Source organism: Falco cherrug, chromosome 8, assembly GCF_023634085.1.
Source record: "Falco cherrug isolate bFalChe1 chromosome 8, bFalChe1.pri, whole genome shotgun sequence".
In the NCBI taxonomy this organism is placed as follows: Eukaryota; Metazoa; Chordata; class Aves; order Falconiformes; family Falconidae; genus Falco; species Falco cherrug.
This window is the reverse complement of record NC_073704.1, coordinates 13,586,162-13,607,431: the sequence shown is the minus strand read 5'-3', so window position 1 is coordinate 13,607,431 and position 21,270 is coordinate 13,586,162. Positions and strand designations below refer to the sequence as shown.

At 43.9% G+C, this 21,270-nt stretch overlaps 1 protein-coding gene and 1 long non-coding RNA gene across 2 annotated transcripts in view; one reads left to right on the top strand and one right to left on the bottom strand.

Annotated features, from left to right (window-relative positions):
* LOC129736640 (uncharacterized) overlaps nucleotides 1-12,180 on the top strand; it is a 59,729-nt gene extending 47,549 nt beyond the window's left edge. The window contains exon 4 of the long non-coding RNA XR_008733540.1: nucleotides 11,434-12,180. This is a non-coding gene — a long non-coding RNA (uncharacterized LOC129736640). The remainder of the gene's footprint in view (nucleotides 1-11,433) is intronic.
* Nucleotides 1-21,270, bottom strand: part of CDK15 (cyclin dependent kinase 15) — a 39,551-nt gene that overhangs the window by 5,654 nt on the left and 12,627 nt on the right. Inside the window, 4 exon segments of the mRNA XM_055718468.1 lie at nucleotides 2,279-2,415; nucleotides 5,023-5,071; nucleotides 12,153-12,216; nucleotides 16,289-16,378. Of these exon segments, the coding sequence (XP_055574443.1) occupies nucleotides 2,279-2,415; nucleotides 5,023-5,071; nucleotides 12,153-12,216; nucleotides 16,289-16,378 (340 nt within the window).

Genomic DNA, 21,270 nt, shown 5'->3' with positions numbered 1-21,270 from the left:
GCAACAGCAGCCTGTTCCCCTCTGAAGAAGCAGATCGCCAGGAAGGAAAGAACCCCGTGCTCCCTCTCCCTCTCCCCAGGGGCAGCACCCAGCCTCTAGCCATTAGCATTCCCCTCAGTAATCAGAAACATGCTGTTTGGGGGGGTACTTATCTTCCAAACACTGATTTCTCCAATTATTTTTTCCCAGGAACTGGCCTTTGGAAAACATCCTCTAGCTTCCAGCTTGTCATAGCAACTTATAAAAAGGACAGTTACAGATACAATTATTTCATAAAAGTAGAATATAATTTCTTGCAGGAGCCTTTTATTTTTTCAAATGTTGTTTCCCCTCTTACTCTCTCACACACCTTGGGATCAAGCCCCTCCTCCTTTCACCTTTCATCTCCAGTTCATTCTTTGCCCTTCTGCACTAACTTTCTCCTTCAGATGATGAGGACTAATAGCCAGCATCCCCCAGAACAAAGTGGGAACAAAATATATTTAAAATCTGCAGTGTGTTATCATAGCAATGAGAATTTTCAAACAGTTAAATTCCAAAATAGTGTAGTGCCGAAGTGACACAAGTGAACAAATATCTTATGTGATTATGGCAATAGGGATGGCTACATGGGGAATTATTCAGAATTGCCTAATTTTTACAGGCTTAATGAGTCACTCATGAATACGGTCTTGCATGATCATACTGTACTTGTTTCAGCCCTGTGCAGTTTGATTCTGTTCCCAGCACATTTGGTGTTACGATAACACCATGCAGCTTCCTGTCCAAAAGGTACTTCTCACTGCAATATGGGGGATAATAAATACGGGATGGTGCATAAACCCAGGTGAAATGAAACTATACCCTCTGTGGCAGCAAATTGGAGAGATTGACACATTATGCCAATCTGTTTTCTCATTCCTTCTATTTCTCCTCACTCTCTCCCTTTTTCTCACACTGTCTGTCTCTGTACCTGTTTTTTTCCACACTCTCTCTCTCTCTGTCTTGGCACTGACACTTTCATCTTCTCCCTTGGGGATTGGAGATGTCACTGCGGGAAGTGCTTGTCCGCCTCTCCGGCAGCAGCAGAGCCCTGTGGCTTTGACAAACCTCATTTAATTGGGAGGAAGCCAGGAGGGTTTGAAAGAACTGAAACATCCACGAAACTCCTTTTATCAGGCATAATTTAAACTCTGCATGGAAAAAACCCTATATGTATAAAGAAAAGTCAACTTCCCTCCTGCTGTGCATGCTCCCCTCCTCCCCCCCCGGCACAGGCAGGCTCCTGCGAGATTCCATCTTTTCATTTTTCTAAAAGTGTCAAAGTAGATTTGTGCTCTGTGGCTGGGTGAACAGAAAAGGAATGCAGATGTCTCTCACTCATGCACATACACACACAGAGCACCTTCTGAAGGGCAGCGGTTTGGGAGAGATGCTAGCTGGCTGCTCCTTCGCTTGGGATGTGTCGCAGGAGACAGAAATTAGGTTTTCAAATAGCTTGACAACACAGTCCAGGAAGGCTTCTTAATTGTCCCAGTCTTAAAAAACCCCACCAAACTAACTAGTGTAGTGGGTGCCCAGGAAGCAGCGGGGAATGTGAGGGCTTTCTGGCCTGTTGCCCAATAGGAGGGAGCTTTTCCTAGTGAGGAACAGAACCTGTAGCTTGAGAGACCCTTGTGTTTATTGTCAGCTCAGGGCAGAAGAGGCAGATCTGTGTGTACGCAGCTGTGTGCTTAAAAGAAGGGAGCAAGGAAAGAAGAAAATACAGCAAGTAAAACTGAGGGAGAACTGGTGTGACAGGGTACAAGGAACAGCTGTTGTCTCTGAACATCAAAAGGGAGCAGGAGGAGCGGTCCAAGGGAATTGGGGCTAGCACACCATGCTGAGCAGCTGGGAATTCAGGACATCAGGAGGGATGAGCATGCGAGTTACGCTGAACACACAGTGTAAGCCAACCCAAGGGAAAGCTTGGGGCCCCTGGAGTTACAGAATGGGGGAGAAACGACCTGTCAGAGCATATACACCTCCTCTTTGTAAATGCGCCATAGCAGCAGCCCGTCCAGGTCTCCTTCTAGTATTAACACTGTGATCAAGTGGAATAAAACAGAAAAACAAGCTGTCAAATTTGCAGTGGGATGTAAACTTCGCAGCATATGGGTTTGGGGAGGTAGGGCAGGAAGAAAAGAGAGAGACATGTGGGTGAATGGCAGAGACTTCCAAAGTACAGAAGAAACTCATAATAAATAGCATGCGAAGTAGTTCTTTCTTGGTGAAATGAAATCAAGAGTTAACTTTCCAGCAGGAACCTCATAGAGCTGAGGAGGCAGAGGGCTGAAGAAGCCATGAAGAAGCACATATTGTGCAGAAATCCAGCCTCTGGGGAAGGCTGTAAGCATCCTGGAGGCCAAATCAGCCACTGCTGGCACCCTGCTCAACCTAGGAAAACATGAGAAAAAATAGCATAGGAGATGAGCACAAGACAGAAAGCTGGAACCAGAACTTCACCCAGCTCTTTTCAGAGCTTGAGGCAGAGATAGCTGGAGGGACACAGGGGACCTGGATAAACCCACCCCAGCTATATAGCTTTCCAGGACATTTGCTTTTCCATGTGAGTTTGATTATGCTGGAGTATATGCTTCCAGGATTTCAGCTCTAACTCATGTTTTCAGAGGAATTTTGAAAATAAATTTTTATTTTGTAAAAAGAGTGTTGTAAGTAAAAGGGAAAATGCTGCTGGAGAGACTATGTTTTACATGTTGTAACTGGAATATCAGAGGCTGGTATTACCAGTTTACAGTGATAATGCAAGTACACAAAATAACCTGACTGGCCCACTGAGCCAACCAAAGGTCAAAACTAAAAAACTAAAGAAATTACCATTTCTCCTTTTCCTACCCTAGTACCAGTAGTGCAACTGGTTGTAAAATGAGTTGGGGATTCATGGAGATGAATCTGTTTCTCAGGATGAGTGCTTACATGTAATACGCACATGCTCTGTGCCCAGCAAATACCAGTGCCAAGTGGCTGCTTTCTAGAGGAGCACACAGCTGGGGACAAGGAAGTGGAAGAGAGAAAACAAACCAACAGGGAAACAAATAAAAATAGTCGTTTAGTTTTACAGCTTTTACTTTGTTTGTTTGTTCTGATGATGTTGCAGCATCAGGAGGCTCATTGGAGCAGGGCCTGTTGTGCTTCCTCCCTTGGCCCCCACCAGTGCTTCCCCTCCAAGTGACATCAGGTGCCGGAATCCCCCTGCCCTTGCCCTCCCCCTCCCTACAAAGCACATTTGACATACTGACATGTTTTTTTTTTACGAGATAAAATATATTAACAAAAAACAAAAGAAAAAAAAACAAACAAAAAAAAAAGCAGAGAAAGAGATATCCTGAGAAACAGATTTATAAAAGGTATCTGGCCTCACTGTGGTAGGTAACTTCTGAATTCTCACCTCCACCAAAATGGCTTGAGCCCCTTCCGCCTTGGGGAGCAGGGACAGGTTAGGGAGCCAGAGCATCCAGCTTGAGGCTGCTTGCTAGAGCTGCACCACAGGCTGCCCCTGCCATGGCAGGATTGTACTGGGGGCTCTGCCCCTTTTGGTCCCTGCTGCCGCAGGCTCCCACACTGGGCAGCAGCAACATGATTCAGTGCTTCTCACCATGGCTCAGGCTTCCTGGTGGCGGCCATACTCTGTGCAGAGCTCCCCTTTGATTCTTAATTGGCCAAAGAGATTCATGGCTGAGTGGTCTGTATGCAGCAGCTCTTTCCTTCTCAAGAACCAAGCATGCCAAGGCAGCTGCTGAGCCGTACCAGCATAAGGACTGTGTAGCGCAGAGTTGGTGCTGACCCACATGCAGCCCAGAGCTCTGCCACAGGGGCACTGGGGCCAGCCTGTTGGTTATAAGGCTGTGATGGGGCCTGTCAAGGGATTATGGCCAAAAAGCAGAAGTGCAACACAGAAGCATTGCAAGGAATATAGTTATTTCTTTGTTCAGGCTGAGAGAGGATTTGTTCTGTTCCAGGACCCGTTATCAGGGTTTAGGACATGCTGAGCTTTGTGTGTCTGAAGATGTGTGTGACAACAGCTGGCATTTCAGCAACCTGTGCTTTCCTGAAAACTTGTCTGGGAAACCCAGTTCTGAAGGGCAGCACCCTTCACTCTGAGCAGGGCTGGATCCCAAGCAATGAGCTGAACAGATCATAAACAGCAGCAGAGAAAAATGTGGTTACGTCCTCAAAGCCTACTTGATTCTTGATCTGTGCATGAACACAGTCCTCAGGACAAATCCTGTCTAGCAATTTCCTACCTATCTAAAAAGTCTGTTGTGTGCCACAAAATCAGTAGGGGGGAGGGGGTTTAGATTTTAATGACTCTCTGAACTAGGTTAGGGCACTTTGCCTGATTATAAATTTATTTCACTGATACATATATACATTATGTATATGTGTGTGTACATATACTTGAAAAATCCTTCCTTCTGTTAGCACACTAGGGAGTGATTGGGTGGTGTTGGTGTGTCTGGTCAAGCCGAGGTATGTAACCATGGCCCTAGTGTCATAGCTTTTGACCACTGAGGAATGTGATTTTCCCCCTTCTAACTAATCACAAGATTATTTCATTGTCTTGTGAAAATGCTGTCCTAGCATGTCCTCCTTACTGCTGTTGAGCAACATTCCTACAGTCTGTTTCCAGAAACAAAAATTGGTACAGTGCAAAGTCTGTCTTCAGTCTGGGCAAGGGGGCCTGGGAAAGTACGACCTTCTGAACTGAACTGTGTCCTGCAGAAAGCTGCTCATAATGTCATTGAATCACTGCTTATCTGAGAATAATCACTACTCCTCTGAGAATAATAAACCCACTATGTGCCTACCTCCACTGCAATCTCTTGAAATCAGTTGCTTAACTGACGTTAGATCTGCTTGTTACTACAGAGCCACCCTGCTCTTCCTGAGCTTGCCAGAAGAGCTCATTTCAAGTTAAATCATTACATAAAGAAACAAATAAACCCAGAGGCGATTTTGACATTGCTGTTATAGGTAGCTTACCTGTCACAGATGACTCGGAGACTCTGAGGTCTCCTGGAAGCAACCAGTTCTAGAAAGTGTAATATGCAATCACAGGTTTAAATGAAAATCAAGCCAAAACCCATTCTTTGAGTCCTTACAAAAAACGAGTACTCAGAATTTCAAAGGGCCCTATAGAGTCTGTCATCTTAGTATTTATAAATATACATTATTCCTATAGGATTTGAGTACCAGCATTGGTGTTAATAAGGCTGTTCCAGTTCTGTAACCTTTTCCTGTCATACATCTGTGAATATAGGCCTTGGGCCTCCTGTTACAGTGCAAGTCTTAGCTTTGACTTCAATAAAAGCAGTGTCAGTCCCTAAAGCCTTCACATGAAGAAATCAGAAAGATGTTTGTGGGCCTGAATCCCCAGCAATTGTCTTGCCTTACCAGGGGGCTGCTGAGCTTCATGTATTGCCCTGTGGGCACCTGGGGCTTTTCTGCATGGATCTGGCAGAAAGACTGGGGATGGAGCAAAGGTGCTTGGGTCCTACTCTCTTCTTGCCCACTGCTCTTGCTGTCAATCCCTCACTAAGTTTGTTATCAAGTTAAACATTTTCACTCAGGCTTTGTACTTACCAGACTGGAACTTTGCAGAGTTTGCAGTTTTGGGAAGGGTGTGGTGGTGTTGCCATTTTTCAAGTACACATTTCTGAACATTGTGGAAAATGTAGACGAATACATTCCTCAAATGTTTTCTTACAAAGCATGAACTTTCTCAGGCTTAGATATGAATGAACAGCTTAAGCCTGGAAAATTTCCCTGTAGAGCTGATCAACAGAGACATTTTCTTGCATCAGAAAGGCTGTAATTTCTACCCAGTTACATTTTCCTGCGCACCATCTCAGACAGCAGAGACAAACGGTGCTCTAGCCATGGGAAGGAGAGCGGGAAGGATGGTGTCAACCTCTCTCCTAGCCCAGCCTGGACAAGCATTCCCCATGGCAGCCAGACCACCAGGAGGCAAGCGGCACTGGTCTGTTGCCAGTAGACTCTAAGCTCAGCTGGGGCTTGTGCTGCACTGCCCGAGAGCATCTGCCCTCCCTGCCTGCCTGGAAGCACCAGTCACATCATTCAGGGACAGAAGCTGCTGGCTGCAGGCAAAGCAGGAGTCCCCTCTGCCTTCACCTGAGTAGCCAGTTCCAGAGTGCCAGGCCCAGGGGCTCCGTCACTCCGTCTGACAATGCACGGACAATGTGAAAAGGTGCAAATGACTGAACTTTTCAGCATTTAACCTTTCCAGCAACAATTTTTTACCATTAAGCTAGGCAAGCAGGTCGTTAAACCTGTCTATCACAGGGTAAGTAACAGTTCACAGCTGAAGTGTTCCTTTACAACCAAATACTAAGGTAATCACTAAAGCAGTAAATGGCAATATAACTGGGATGGGACTCATAACTGTTCAGGTGCCAGAGCACTGGACTTATCGGCAATACATAGAAGTTATGTATTAGTGACTTGAATAGCCCCTTCCCAAATCAGTCACTGAGATTAACTCTGGCAGAACATTCCTCTTGGATCACTAGTAACATTTTCTCTGGATCCTCTTTCCTTCATTTTACCCCCTCGACTGTAATAAAAGTGTAGAAATAAATTGCCCATATTGAGTAAAGATGTAAATTTTCCAGGCAGAATAGAAGATAAGCAATTTTAAAAATGGTTTGGAAAGTCATAAGATTTTTTTCTATGAGGTAGAAATTTTTACCTCTTCACAGGGCTGGCCAAAAACTTTCAGATGTTGTTTCTGCCAGAAAACTTTGATTTGTGAGATTGAAACATTCCGTGACAATATATCAATTTCCGTTAATGTTTAATAAAAATGTCAAGATGACTTAAATATTGTACTTTACTGAAATCTTTTAACATTAATATTCTTTAATGAGTTTAACATAAAAGTTAAAAAATGCATGATCAGTTGATAACAGCAGGGAAAAATATTTCAGTGATATCTAAGTAAAATGTCACTTTTTGTGGAGTGCGCTTTCAGGATTAACATTCCAAAGAGGACATAGGATTTTCTTAACATTTACAGATAGAAATAGCAGCTTGCTTACTGGGAACTGGGAGGAATACCTGAATTATAGTTTTTGCTGTCTCAACCAAGCCTCTTGACTTAAATTTATCACTTACATAACATGGGGATTAATAATTATCTACAAGGGGTAGTGTAAGAGCCAGTGACCCAGCTACTGCTGTCCCTGTCCAAACACATCTCTCAGTGGAGAATTCTGCTTGAGTGAGGACTGCCAAACTTGCCACTTTGAGTATACAGAGCTTTGATTATAAATGGAAGATATGGGTAAGAAAACAGTGTGTCTCTGCTCAAGGATTTAATGCAGTTAACTAATCCACTTTAAATCAGTTCAGATTAATCTCCTGACTGACCCCATATAGACAAACCCTTAGCGAGTGCTGAGGCCCCATTGTGTCGAGCATGGTAAGAACAGAGCAGTAAATATTTTCCTTACTGTAAGATTAAGACCAATCTAAAATTGTAAAACAATGTAAAGAGCTACTCCTTAAAGGTAAGAGATAAGAAATATTTGGCTATCATTCCAAAAAGTGAATGAACTACTGATTTAATTGTCTTACAATGATGATACAGACATAAAATGATGGGATTGTGTAGGGCTGATTGGCTTTTTTAACAATACAAGTAGATCTGAAAGGTTGCACTTGGGTTTGTTATTTTCTGCCGGTATGCGAGGCAGTGTGTGCTAATGAGGAAATACCTTTCTATATGAAAACCCAGGTGGAAGTGGCTAATGAACTGATAATGAGGCAAGCAAGCCAGAGGACAAAAGTTAAACTTTCCTAATTGATGAAGAGAGAGAAAGAGGATGCCAAGTGCTGCTGGATGAAGGTGCTGGGGTTGCAGGCTCACAGAGAAAATTTCTCTCATTAGTGAAATCTCTGTGGCTGCATGACAGAAGCAGAGCTCTTGTCTGTGTGGCAGGCTGAGAACTGCAGCCCGTGCCCAGTGCCAAACAGATAGGAAGTTTCCCTACAGCCTGGCCAGCATATATTGTGCATTAGTTGCAGTGTTGCTCTTCCGTTTGGGATCAAAGCCACATGCGGTTTATTATGACAAGAAAAATTTCATCGTTTTAGAATTCAGTTTCCAACCATCCCATTTGTTAAATGAAGCATCAGCATAAGAAGTGAGATAAAAAAAAAAAAAAAAAAAGCACTCGGCGTGCAGACTTCATCTGCAGTCTCCAAAATGTCATTTAAGTTTGTGTTTCAGAGCCTGCTGCTTGTTGCCTCCATCTGCTGGTGACGTTGTGGGAACGCAACACATACTAGAAATGAGCAGAAGTTGACTGTGGAAAGCTCCTAAATCTCATTCAGCACAGCAAAGCCTGCAGATATGTGAAAAAGTAGGCTTAATTTAAAAGTCATTGCTGCATCTGAAACAGCCCAGTGTAAAACTTGTGTCTGCTATAGTGAGACTACGTGGCATAGGAAACTTCCTTAGTCACCCTGTGCGATAAATCAAGGAGTAAAGCTAACCCATAGCGAGTTCATCATGTTATAAACAAATAAGCACTGTTCCCCATTGTTTGGAATCCGAATTTCAGAAAAAGGAAAGAAAAACTAACTCAGTACTTTGGGCGCTCCAGTATTCCCAGTTTGGCAAAAGCACTAGCTTAATGTCATGGGCTGTGATTCCTAATCCTTTCCTGCCCTTGACCCCAGCTGTCTAGATTCAAACTTGTAACCATTAATGGGGCTGGATCAAAACACTGGCCTTCTGGTGTCACCAATGGTGTTTAGAGGGGATTTAAACTCCCTGCTTTTCAGCGCAGTGAAATGAACACAGCAGTACATTAATGCAAGGATTTGAGCTCACACAGCATGAGAGCTTTCAAAAATAGTGTTAACAGAGCTACAACTGCCTCTTTCAGGGGAAGCAAAATGAGGGGAACAGAACAAATGAGCAAACATAGGGCAAAGCCTTGCCGCTATGGGCAGGGCTCCTAAGCCCGGGTAGCCAGGGAGAGGGCCCGTGAGTGCGCTGAGGCATGGGGCAGGAGCTCTCCCAGCCTCTCATGTTCTGCAGGATCTGGTTCTCAAGCCATGGCTGTGGTAAAACCATGCTTCCATGCCCCACAGCTGCATCTAATTCTCTATACCAAGTGTGTCTCCTGCAGAGAGGGGGCGAGATGACAAGCTGTAGGGTTGGCCATGGAAGCGTTGCTCACCCATCCTTCCCGTTCACCTGGGATCAGGCACAGGTTGAGATTCTGGCAAACTGTAGGCAATGGGCATGAGGCCCATTTCTGAACTTCTTTGTGCAAGAAGGCACAGGGGCATAGGGTGGTCAAATACTCCTTTGCATGTTTCATCCCTTGCCAGGTGCCCACAGAGGGGGCAGGAGAGCTGCTCTTCCTCCAGCTGCTCTGTGTGTGCCTGGCTCACAGACCCCACAGCCCATGCTGTATCTCCTCTTCAGGCTCTGCAGCTGGATGTGCTCAAGCCCACAGTAGTGACAGGAAAACATCTAAAGGTTTCCAGCTTTCATTTCAAAGATTCCTACTAACCCACCTGGCCCAGGAACCCTTCCAGTAACAACCTCAGTCTGGGGCTGAGCCTACACTGCTGAATCCAGTGGGAGTTTTGCCATCAACTTCAATGAGAATAGGATCACACCTCAGTGCTTTGTTTTGCCCGTGTTCGTTCCTTGCCTCGGGCAGGAACCTGTTTGTTTGTTCACTGCCTGCACTCCCTGCAAACATCAATAGGACTAGCTAAAAGCATTCAAGCCATCAGATTTGGGGAAGTGCTCCAAAGTTTGTTTGCTTATCTGAACCATCCCAGGCACTCAGATTCACACAACTGGGCTGAAAATAACCTCAAGAGAGAAGCATTTCTCTCAGGCAGACTCCACAGCTTCCACTCGGGCTGAGCGTGTCCTGAGGGGTGAAACAACACTTGTGCTTCAGGGAAGAGAGGGGAGATGCACAGGAGCATGTGAATGGCAAATATCTTTAAACAAAGAGACTAATTTGCCTTCTTACCAGCAACCCTATCCAAAACTGATTTGATTTAGTTCATGACTAGGGCAAATAGTCCCACCTTTATATCACTAACTTTCTTCTATCCAGACTGGTTTGTATAATCCAGGTGTGAGCCAAGTGCTTGGTTCCAGTATGTTGCTGGAGCAGCTTGAAGGCCCTTAGGCAGGCTCTGAGGAGGGGAAAGGGATGTTGCATCTCAAGCTGGCACAGCTACTGCCCCAAACACTGGCTCAGCACCCTTCTCCCATATGTTTGCTAGCATGGTGGAATGTTCCCACAGGAAGGTGTCCTCTAATTCCTGCATTTCTGTCTCCTCCAGCCGCAAAAGGCACCAGCATCACAGGATCACAGCATGGCACAGGTCAATTCTGCCCCACTAGAGTCCATTAGGGAAAATCTATGAAGCCTGAAAGCAACTCAGAGTTGAAAACCGCTTATGATGACTAGACTGGTCTTTACTGGAACTATTTCCATGCTGCCTAAGTGCCTGTCCTCTCCCTCCCAGCCCTGCCACTGGCATCCTCCCCAGCAGCAGGAGACAACACGGCTGCTCAGACAAACTAGAGCTAAGCAGGAGCCAGTGCTCAGGCAGTTCTGGGCACTCACACATCCTCTTTTGTCTGAGCTAGTGTCTTTGCTAGCGTCTTTGCTAGCATAGCCTTAACACTTGCACTTTTAGATTGTCACTCTATATAGCATCAGGATACCTATCATAATTGCTGAGAGTTTTTGGCCTTGTATGAGCAGATGACTGGCATAAAAAAATTCTTTGTGATCAGTTTGTCCCATACACGAGCATTGTCCCATACACTTCCTCCCAGACTACCATTCCAAACTTGTAGACTACCCAGCCAAGCCTTCAACAACTTAGAGAGGAAAGTGCTTCCTCCAGCTGTCTGCTCTGTGCTTGCTCCCTATCCAAATTAAACTTGCTGTGGACTGCGACACATTCCCATTTCACGCTGGTTTGATTAATGTGTCTCAGCTAATTGTGTGAAGGATTCCAGTCCTTTAGACTGAGACCAGGTTATTGTTCAGCCAATCGTGGCTACCATGTGAAAATGGGGGCTGTTTAGTGTTCATGCACCAGAATCAAAGGAGGGGCATCTTGGATTGGGTCACAGAGCAACACCCACTTCTTTGAAAAGATGTTACTATGCTCTACTAAACCTGTAAACCTCTTGCTCAAAGCACGTCTTCTCCCTCCTCCTCTCCCCCCTGCTCTTTTCCCCCCTTCCAGATAGACAGGCTCCCCCCCCCCCCCCCCCCACTCTCTTAGGGTACAAGTGAGAGAGAATGGCTAGACTGTAGATGGGTGGAATTCACATTCTAGGGTTTTTAATATTTCACTTTCATATTTATCTTACAGAATGATCCTGCTGAGAGGCTGAGAATCCGTGCTCATCATTTCCCCCTCACTGACACTTGAATATATTTTCCCAAGAGAAAACATTAAACAAAAAGAGAAAGAGAGAAATGGGGAGAGAGAGGGAGAGGGAGAGTGACTGAGCTGGCTTTTCAAAGCATACTTCTCAACCTGCCCACATCAAAATAAGAGACAACTGGCCCTTTGAAGTCCAGGACACAGACTTCTCTACCAGCCCATGTGGAAATAAAAGAAGCCAGCTTTATAAATCACACAGATTTCTCACCTTGCCCACATAAAAATCAGGGACAGTGACCTTTCAAACTGAGGTTTAAAGGTCCCCAAACCAATCTCCATAAAAATAAGGAGGGTTCAGATAAACTGTGTCTCTAGGTACCTGTCAGCTTTTCCAGTCTAAACCAGGGGATGTTGGTCCTTTGCACAGAGGAGTGGAGACTAACTACATTGTCAGCACTTGCAGCAATGAAATCTTCCATCAGCCTAACATACCCAGCACTCAGTGTGCTACGCATGTACCTTTGCTTCTATACTAGGCCAATCCCAGTGTTGTTGTAGGTCCTACAATACCACTATCATTAGGTAGCTCAAGGGATTTAGTAACACTGAAGCACAGGATTTTTAATAATGAGAATTACTGACCCCAAAATTGAGCGGCTAGTGGCTTAGAGAAAAAGTTGGCATTCTTGTGAGTAAAATCCTACCAGGGTTATAGTTGGGAAGCCTGGAAAGTCCTAGCCGGGTGTCCTCAGTTAGGACGCCCAATAACTGAAAAATAAGAAAGAGAGTGAGAAGAGCAATATCCTCCTTCTGCCAGTCCTCTGCCTTGGTATGAAGCTGGGGGAACTGGTCTCAATGGAGAGAGACTGGGCTTTACTGTAGACCGGCACAGATTCACACTGCCCTGGCTGGTGCTGGATTTACCACTGTGCGTAAAGCACACTGACGTTTTAGCACTTGATTTTCTAGCAGAAAGGGTCCTGCTGAGACTGAATGTTGCTGCTGCTGGGAACATCAGTGGAAGTGTATGCAGCTTCACTGCCAGGTGCCACTCCTGCATGTGTTTGCCAGTGCAGGGGTCACATTGTTAAGCCCCTTTCACTGCTGAAGGTGTCCTCCTGCGCCAGAGTAACTGGGGACTTATTCTGCCCACTTGTGCTGGCAGCAGCCGATACACTCAGCAGCAGCAGAGGCTGTGAGCTGTGACAGAAAACCCTGCTGTTCTGAGGTGAAAAAGAAAAGCTGGCAGACAGGTCTACTGGTGGGTGCTAGAAAGCAGTTCAGTGTCTCATCCTCAAAGGTCCAGGGCTTCAGCAGTGTCTTTGGCTGTGAAGTTATTGTGAATTCTGGGCTTCAGAAGTAGGTCCTCACTGAGCAAAGTCTGGGCCAGTAAAACGTCCTCCAACCTCATTTTAGTTGCTGAAATGTGTGAGATCAAGCATATCTGGATTTCTGTGCCACTTGCGGTTGTGGATGTCTAGTGTTATTATTAGTTACCCCGAGCAAAGTGCCTTGTGCCTATTGATATGGATGAGTTGTGCTAAAGAGGTAAAGCCACATATTTAAGAAGAGTTCACAGCATGTGATATGATACTGCTAACTTCAAGCATTCAAAGCTTATCATCCAGGCAACACCCAAAATAATCAGATTTCCTTAAAAAACGGTGACTTTTTAACATGAAAAATGTCAGGGTTTTTTATTCGCTTTTTCTCCAACATTAGATTTGTCTCATATTAATTACATTTTGCATATGATAGACATCCTTAAAATAAACGCTGAGATATATGATATGGGGAACTTGGCTCCAAAGAAATTTGTGATAAAATTGCAAGAAAACAGGAATTAGTAAAAACATACATTAAAGAAGGAAGAAATATAAAGCCTTGTTGTTGTAGTTGTTATGCATCTGGTAGCTGATTGCTTTTCTCACAGTTGGGAAACAGCTGTGAGGGCAATTACAGCTACCTGGAGAAGACCGCTACAAGCAAGGACTGTATCTCATGGCTGGCACATATTAGCATGGTGATCTGTGGGAGGAGGCAAGCTAGGGTAGTTTGCTGTGCCCTGTGTTTCCAGACTGCTCATGGATTCAGCCTGCCACAGCACAGACTAAGGGACAGGGCCCCTGTCTCTGCTCACCTGTAAAATCAGTCTTGGAAGCTGCCCCAAATCAGCCTTGGAAGCTTGAAAGCTCCCCAAAGAGAAGGTGTCTTGCAGCATTCAGCCATGTGAGGATGTTGGAAGGAGGCTCACGCTATTTTGACAGTTCTGGATGAGGATGCATCCTTGACTGGTGTGTGTATCACATAAATAGGGCAGGTCTGCCCAAAGCAAGCTGTCCACAGGAAAGAGAGAGCTGGAATCTGAACGTGACTCCAGAGTTTGCTGTCTTTTTCTACCCTGTTAGCTTTCCAGGAACCCATAGCAAAGCCCCTATTTTAGAGATTTATTCTGCATTGAAAACCCAGGGGTGTGTTCTGAAGTGCCATCCCTGCCCATCTGGGCCCTCATTCTTCAAAGTTTCTTGTGAGCCATGGGACATCAGTCTTAAAAGCATCAGAGGGAGCTGGGAAAGTTCAGTACATAGTAAAATCATACTGTCCAGGGTCAGCTCAGCGCTCTGGCTCTCCTTGGTGAAGAATTTAAGAAAAAAGGTATTTGTGCATGCTTGTAGTTTGCTATGTAAGGTTTTCAGTAAATGCGTAAAGTTTGCCGAGTTTAGGTGTGAAAGCATTTAGAGCACCAGTCACTGAATGCTATATGAATATGGATTTATATTTATATTTTCTGAGTCTTTTCTTCAGACAAGATGCTATGTTTGAGTTTCCAAGATAATAGGGCAGTGATTTCCCCCCGCCCCCCACATAATACTTCCATAACTAGCACTGTCGGCCTAAGTAGCTCTTTCCTCTTTGTCCCCTTCCCATTTGGTCCTGCTACTGTTTGTGCAGCCTGATGATGAACTGGGTAAATAAACTGTTCTCATTTAGAGTAACCCAGGGAGAAAACCAAGTTATAGGTTCCCCAATTCATGTAGCCCCACATGTGAGAGATGACACAGGAGCAGGAATGAGAAGCCAGGGATAGAGATGGGGGATAAAGGCTACTTAAGGTGGTACTTGCCTGTAGGAGAAATGTTGGTAAAATGACAGTCAGTCCGTCCTGATGATTCAACAGGACAAACACATCTTGCAGAATGAGGATTTTCCAGCCATATAGCTATATGGTGTTTGAACCAACAGTCCTACGTGGAGATAAGCATGCTGGGTGATAAAGTCTCATGCACACAAATGCAGAAAGTCTCTAAACTAGTGCAGGGTGCCTCTATTATTAGTACATGAAAGGAGCTGGCTATTAGAAAACGGTAGGAATCCCCGTTCTGAACCTCACACTTGGCAAAATACCTCAAGTTAGGCATCGAAAGCCTCTAAGGAGCTTTGAAATCTTGGCCTAACAGAGCCTCATTCCAGGCTGTATAATAACATAAAACCTTCTGTGAAAGGCACTAATTATTTCATGGCTCTTAAAGCTTCCTCATGATTTTTAAATAAGGGTTTTTTTTTTCCTTCTATAGCACAAATCCTATTAATCATGGTATTAGTTATAATACTAGAGAAATGACGATGGGGCTATAACCCTCCAACTGCAAAACCACAGGAAATGTATCCAGAGATTTCAGAGCCGTGAGTGGAAGGATACCCTTCATTCGCACTCTAGGAAACTGGGCCCTGCCCTGGCTTTGAACCCTGTTAATTGGCCAAATATGGATTTTATTTTTTTTTTCTCTTCTCAATAATTCTTTTTTTCACTCTCTAAGAAGAAATCCAGCACAATTAAATGGACTGAACTCAAGACTAAGAACTGGACCCACTTGTCTGACTTATCACATTCTAGCTAAAAGCAGAGAGGAAACCCTACCAGGCAGGAGTGTTTCTGGATGAGGGAATTAAGAAGGAAAAAATCTGACCGAACAGACTTGAAGCTATGAAGTCCTTTGTCCTGACTTTCCACATGTCAGTTTCCTGTACTTTCTCCTTTGAAAACCACCTTTGGGAAACACTATGCAGGAGAGTGAATCCCTGGGAGGAGATGTGAAGGGGCAGACGCCTACAGCAAAACCCAACAGGAATCTATAGGTTGACCTTCCTGTCAAGTCAGTAACAGGGTCAGCAACAAGCAGTCAGGAAAGTACAGGATCCACTAGTGCTGGTAACTGCCTTAATTCTACCAAGCCACACTAAGGACGTGTCTCTGTGTTTCAGCTTCCCCAGCAGGAAAAATGGCTTAAGAGGCTCCTGAATATGTCTGCCCTCACTCACTGCTGCCTTTATAAAGTAATTTCACACTTTCCGTTATGCCAAAGCAGTCTCTAGGGCTGCACCATAAACTGGATGATACAAAATGTTCCAAGTTAAAATGAAGAAGAATCTCTGAAAAACCTCAGGGCCTTGCCACTTTCAAGGTAGTTCAAGAGCAGTATTAGAGCTCCTTTGTGAGAATATGGTGTGCTGTATCCTATAGTAAGTAAAGGATTTAACAAGAGGAATAGAATTTGCAGTACCTGCACACCTTTTATGCCTTCTTCAATTTGATGTCACTTTAATTGGCTTTAAATTTTTGATGAGATGACAAACATCAAAGGAAAGTAATTTGATTTACTCCTGTGTCTGTGAGAAAGTTGCCACATATAAAATGGGTTACAAAGTCTGCTATGAACTTGGCAGATTGGACCAAATTATTTCTGCTATTCACAGGACTTACACTTGGGACTTCAAAATTAAGTAGAGGGCTGGAGCAACAGATTCTTTTTCTCTCCCTGAAATGGCGTATTTTACTCACCACCCAGATCTTCACCAACTGTTCATAAGCACCAGACGTTCCCACAAATATGAGCTGGCCCTGGATCATTTCAAAAATATACATCCTGCACTCCTGAAAGAAACCCAAAGTATTAAGTCATTCACGTACATGACATATAGAATACGTTTGTTGGGATGGACAGAGAGAGGAAGAGAGATAATTGCTGGAATGGAAACTTAGAAGTCCTGATTTATAAATGCAGAAATCCTGATGTCAGCGGTAAACCCTGTATATATTGCAGCTCAAGTCTGAAAACTACCAGCATGATACGTAGGTATTATATACCTACCTCATATCAGGACATGGGGTGTCTGTATATATGTAGATGAATACAGGATTCAGCAAACACTAATATTCCTCTACAGTATGATGGTAGGCAGGATGTAGTATCATAAAAAACCCTACTGATTGTGGGAAGTCAGGAAGGTTTCCTTTGGGAAGGGCCATCGTACACCCTTGGTTTGGTAGCACTGTTCTAAGCACTTGCAGCTGTCCCTTATCGCAAGTTGTATGTAGTATCAGTAATCTCATCCAAGTCCTACAGATTGGAACACTTGAATGAGAAAGGTGACAAGTCAAATAGGATGGGAGCAGGACCAGAGATAGCTCACATTCACATCCCTCCAGTATTTTAGAAAAAAACAGAGCAAAGAACATACATCTCCTTTTTCCCATCAGCACCATCCACTAAAAAAAAAGCCCCACTCTTCACCAGCAAGACAGATGGTGCCCACTAAGCACCATCTTTTTTTCCAGCACCAAACAATTTGTTCCAGGTCTCTTTCAATTTATGCTGTTACAAACCCATCTAAAAAGATGGTCGTGGCCGAAGCCTGTGGACTATTTGGTTGTTTTCTGTGAGGAAAAAGGTGCAAAATTGGAGTGGTAACCGTAGAAAAGATAAACAGGGAACTACTACACACTATATTGACTTGAAGGGTACGTTAGATGCAGAAAGAACCCAGAGGCACTAACCACTAGAGCAGTTTTTCCTTCAGAAGCAGTTAGCTTTTCACTGGAAAACTGGAGGCAAGATTTCATTAGCATAAAGAGCTCAGTGATAACAAGAAGTTAAAGTATTCTTATTTTTATGCCATCCCTTGCTCTGCACTTGCGCCAAAGCAAACCAGACAGCTTAAAAAAACCCCACTAAACCCTGCAAAAAGTGCTTAATTTTATTAAGGTGGATTAGTCCTCCTGACAAAAATAATGAGATAGTTGTGGTCAGGGTAGACTTACCTATTTGCAAGTATTTCCATCTCTTCTTGTATGGTGTAAAACTGCTCATTTAGTATTTCTTTTTCCTCCAAACCTCTCTTAGGTTTCCCACCTTTTCACTAAGCCCCATCCCAAGTTTTCAAGTTTTGGTTATGGCAAATTTGAGTCCTTTAAGCTTTGTCTAACAGGCTCTGAAAGTATTATTTTCACTTGCTGAGCAACAACTGGTAATCTCTTCTGGTCATCTGTACTGCTGTGTTATACCTTGCACCTTGTTTTTGCAATACCGTAGATGCTTTTCCTACCTGGCTGTGGTCAGTTGAAAGCCTGACATGCAGCTCATCTGCAGTATCCATTTTGGTCATCCTTGCACAACAGGTGATGCCAAACCTGTTTGCAGATCCACATCTAACGCTCTTTTCACAAACATCTCTGCTGCACTTTCCCTTAGTTTCCTGTACCCTAACCTTGGGTTTTGTAAGTTTAGCTCCTTGTTTGTCTAATATGCTCTTACAGAGTCCAGGCATCATGAAACTTCACCCAAAGCTTTTGTAACATAAATTTTTTGTGTTTCATAGCACTACCACATCACTAGATATTATTTTGGAGCCCACAGATTGATTCTACTGAGACCAGTGTCATACCAATGCTCTTGTTTTCACAGCTGATGTACCCAGTGGCTCACCCTATTTTGCAACCACAGGGGCTGCTGTAATCCACTGATTCCATTGCACAAGTTTAACTGTGTATGGTCAAAGCAATTTAGGTTCTCTTGAGCTGTGGGGAGAAGAGAATCAGCTCTATATGTTTTTGGAGCAAATGATCCTGACATTCACCTGCAGTTTGGGTTCTGATACCCTAGCTAGAAATGCTAGGATTAGATTGCCAACAGCAGAAACTTTTTTCCTAGATTCAGCTAGCATTTCCTAAGGATTACTCATGAGCAAGGAGTTCAAAAATTCAAGTCTAATGAAGCAGCCTTTTCAGCAATAGGGAAGCTGTCAGTTTGAGGAGAGGAATGACTGGTGGGTTGTTACAAGTGCACCTTCTGGTAGAGCTCTCTTTTGAATTCCTGGTTTATTCCCATTATCTCTGGAAGCCTTTAAACCCCAGCGCCTCTAATAAAGACAAATCAGTCAGAGCAACCACAACTGCCAGAAAGGAAGGGCCTTTTGTTTCCTGTAGTGAGACCTGGCTGACCAGCTGCCTTTAATGGCTGCTTGATACTGTATTGATAGATTAGTGGCAATTATCACTGTTTCTATCTCTGTTTCCAGATGAAATATGCTTTTCTTTAAAAAAAAAAAAAGTCCAGAAGTAGCAGCTAGAACAACTGACTGGACACCCCCCTCTTTTCCCACGTATTTTTGTCTATGTGTTAAAGCAGGACTTTGGAAGCTAGCACTAGTCATCATATTAGCCTTTCAGTAGAGGCTTTAACTTTTCCTTCTGAGATATGGGATTTACAGTTACTGCTCTGACAGCATTATGAGGATCCTTCTGTTAATGAGGATGATTCAAAACCATCTACTTTTAAATATTTCTAAAGATTTCGAGCTATTGTTGGTTTGTTTTTCCCCTTTTCCTTCTTACCCCTCTGATTTAATTCCTGAGGTCCTCTTATTCCTTCCAGTCTACAAGTTTCTCAAAGGGACTCGGCCCCATATAGAAGCCATGAGAAGAGCTAGGGCAGGAGGGGTCTCTCAGGAAAAGGCCTAGACATGATGTTTCACCATGTGCCAGATATGCACATGAATCAAGACAGTGACTGCTAAAGTAATAGGAGAGGTATAACTAATTACAGGGGTATTTACTGACCATAAACAGAGCCGGCTCAGACAGCACGGTTGCATCTGCCTACAATCCCTGGGGCAGGTTTGAACACTGCACTTACTCCTCAGTCTGCAGTGCTGCATCACACAGTAGAGAGACAATTTCATCAGGATTACGATCTAAGATATCTCTGCAGCATCCCAGAGTTCCCTCTCCACAGTTTTTCTGGCATTGGGAGATTGCAATTTTATATTTAACCAGAAATATATCCTTTCTCTTGTTCTTCACCTGTACAGTGAAGCCCTTAGCCTGTATCTCCCAGTTTGGCATAACAGGGCAACGTGAACCAGACTGGGGAGAAGGCTGTAGTGGGCCTGGCAGGCCCACGTTAAATGACTGCATGGGAACTCCTATTCAACATGAATCTGTCTGGGAAGATTTTTATTTTTTTTAATAGAAGATTAGACAAGGAAAGCCTGACTGAAAAGAAGAAATTACTTAAGGCACTCATGATGTTAGCAGCTACTAGTGCAGCACGTGCATAAAGCACTTGGTGTTTTTTTTTTAAAAAAAGTCATTCTGATATGCAGTGTGATCTCCCTGAAACATTAAGTCTCCCTGAAATCCCTTAATTGAATCTTCTAAAGTCCTGAAGAGATAGTGAGGGAGAAAGAGAGAAAAAAGATACAGAGAGATTAAAGCAGCTTTTCTAGTTAGTCCAAGAGCAAGAGTCTCCTTCTATATCTCTTTCTTCATCTATTCAAGGCCTCATTCACTTCCCATGTGCCTCCCACTGACAGTATTGCTGCTCAAGCACACTATGCATGAATTGCCATAATGTTTTATTTTGTTATAATTGGTTTCTTTAAACCAATGGCTTTAACACCCACTGTCTCATGCCATTACCAAGGGCATTCTGACCTGCCTTCATGTAAATTGCAGCATCCAAAAGACACAGGGGTTTTTTTCCCTTTCTTCCCAATAGACAAGTAACATCTGTGTGAATTCACATTATTTCCTAATAGACAAAAATTGAACTTAAATGCAGTGTACATCAAGATAATAAATGGCTCTTGTTAGAGGAAGTTCCTGAATAGAGCTTACTGAAGTACTCTCTATTCTCTCAGCATGACATCTTTCTTTAGGGAAACACTTTGAATGTTGTTATTATAAGGAGGTGTTATAACAAAGATGCCTATAGTGTGAATGTAGTGCAGTGGGACTGGGAGTACTGTGCTGTGCGAGCTGGTCAGAGTGCCGGATGGGATCTTTGTATACCACTCCTGTGTTGCTATTCATTATACTAGAGCAGAGTTACGTAGTGGGCATGTTGGTTTTGCACAGCCAGAAATAGCAGGCTTTCTGTGCATAGCCAGGGCTTTGGACAGGGCTCAGCTATCAGGAAAAAACAAACAGGCTTATACCAGCATCTGCCTAATACAAACCCTCCAATCTGCTAGGCAGGCATCATCTTCAAACTCAGCAGACATTCCTGAGAGACTGTCTGGAGGGGAGAGGTGACAGGTAGTGGGGAGAGAAGACAGGACTGTTTAGATTGGCTTAGCAGCTGGAAGCCATTAGAATTTAGCAAGGTCTTCCTCCTTGGAGAAATCTTAAAGCAATTAAATTAGCAGCAGGCCTACGGAGGTGAACAAACTAAAAACTGCCTTTTCCCTGAACAGCCCTCCAGACTTAGGCCATCACAGCCTCCGATAAGCCACGTATCTCTGGAGGGGTATACAGCCTGAGAAGGCTTGGAGCTTTGCTGTTTGCAAACTTAGCCCTCTTCCTGCAGCCTCCTGCACTCCCACCCTTTCCCAGTACAACAGTTAAGAAAAGTCCCGGTGTGACAGGCACAGGCAGAAATAACTGGTTTGAAGAAAGGGTGAAGCAGCAATACAATCTAGTGATGTAAAATTGCCCAGAATGAGGGTGTTGTCCTGCAACTCCATGAGCTGCGTGTTATCTGT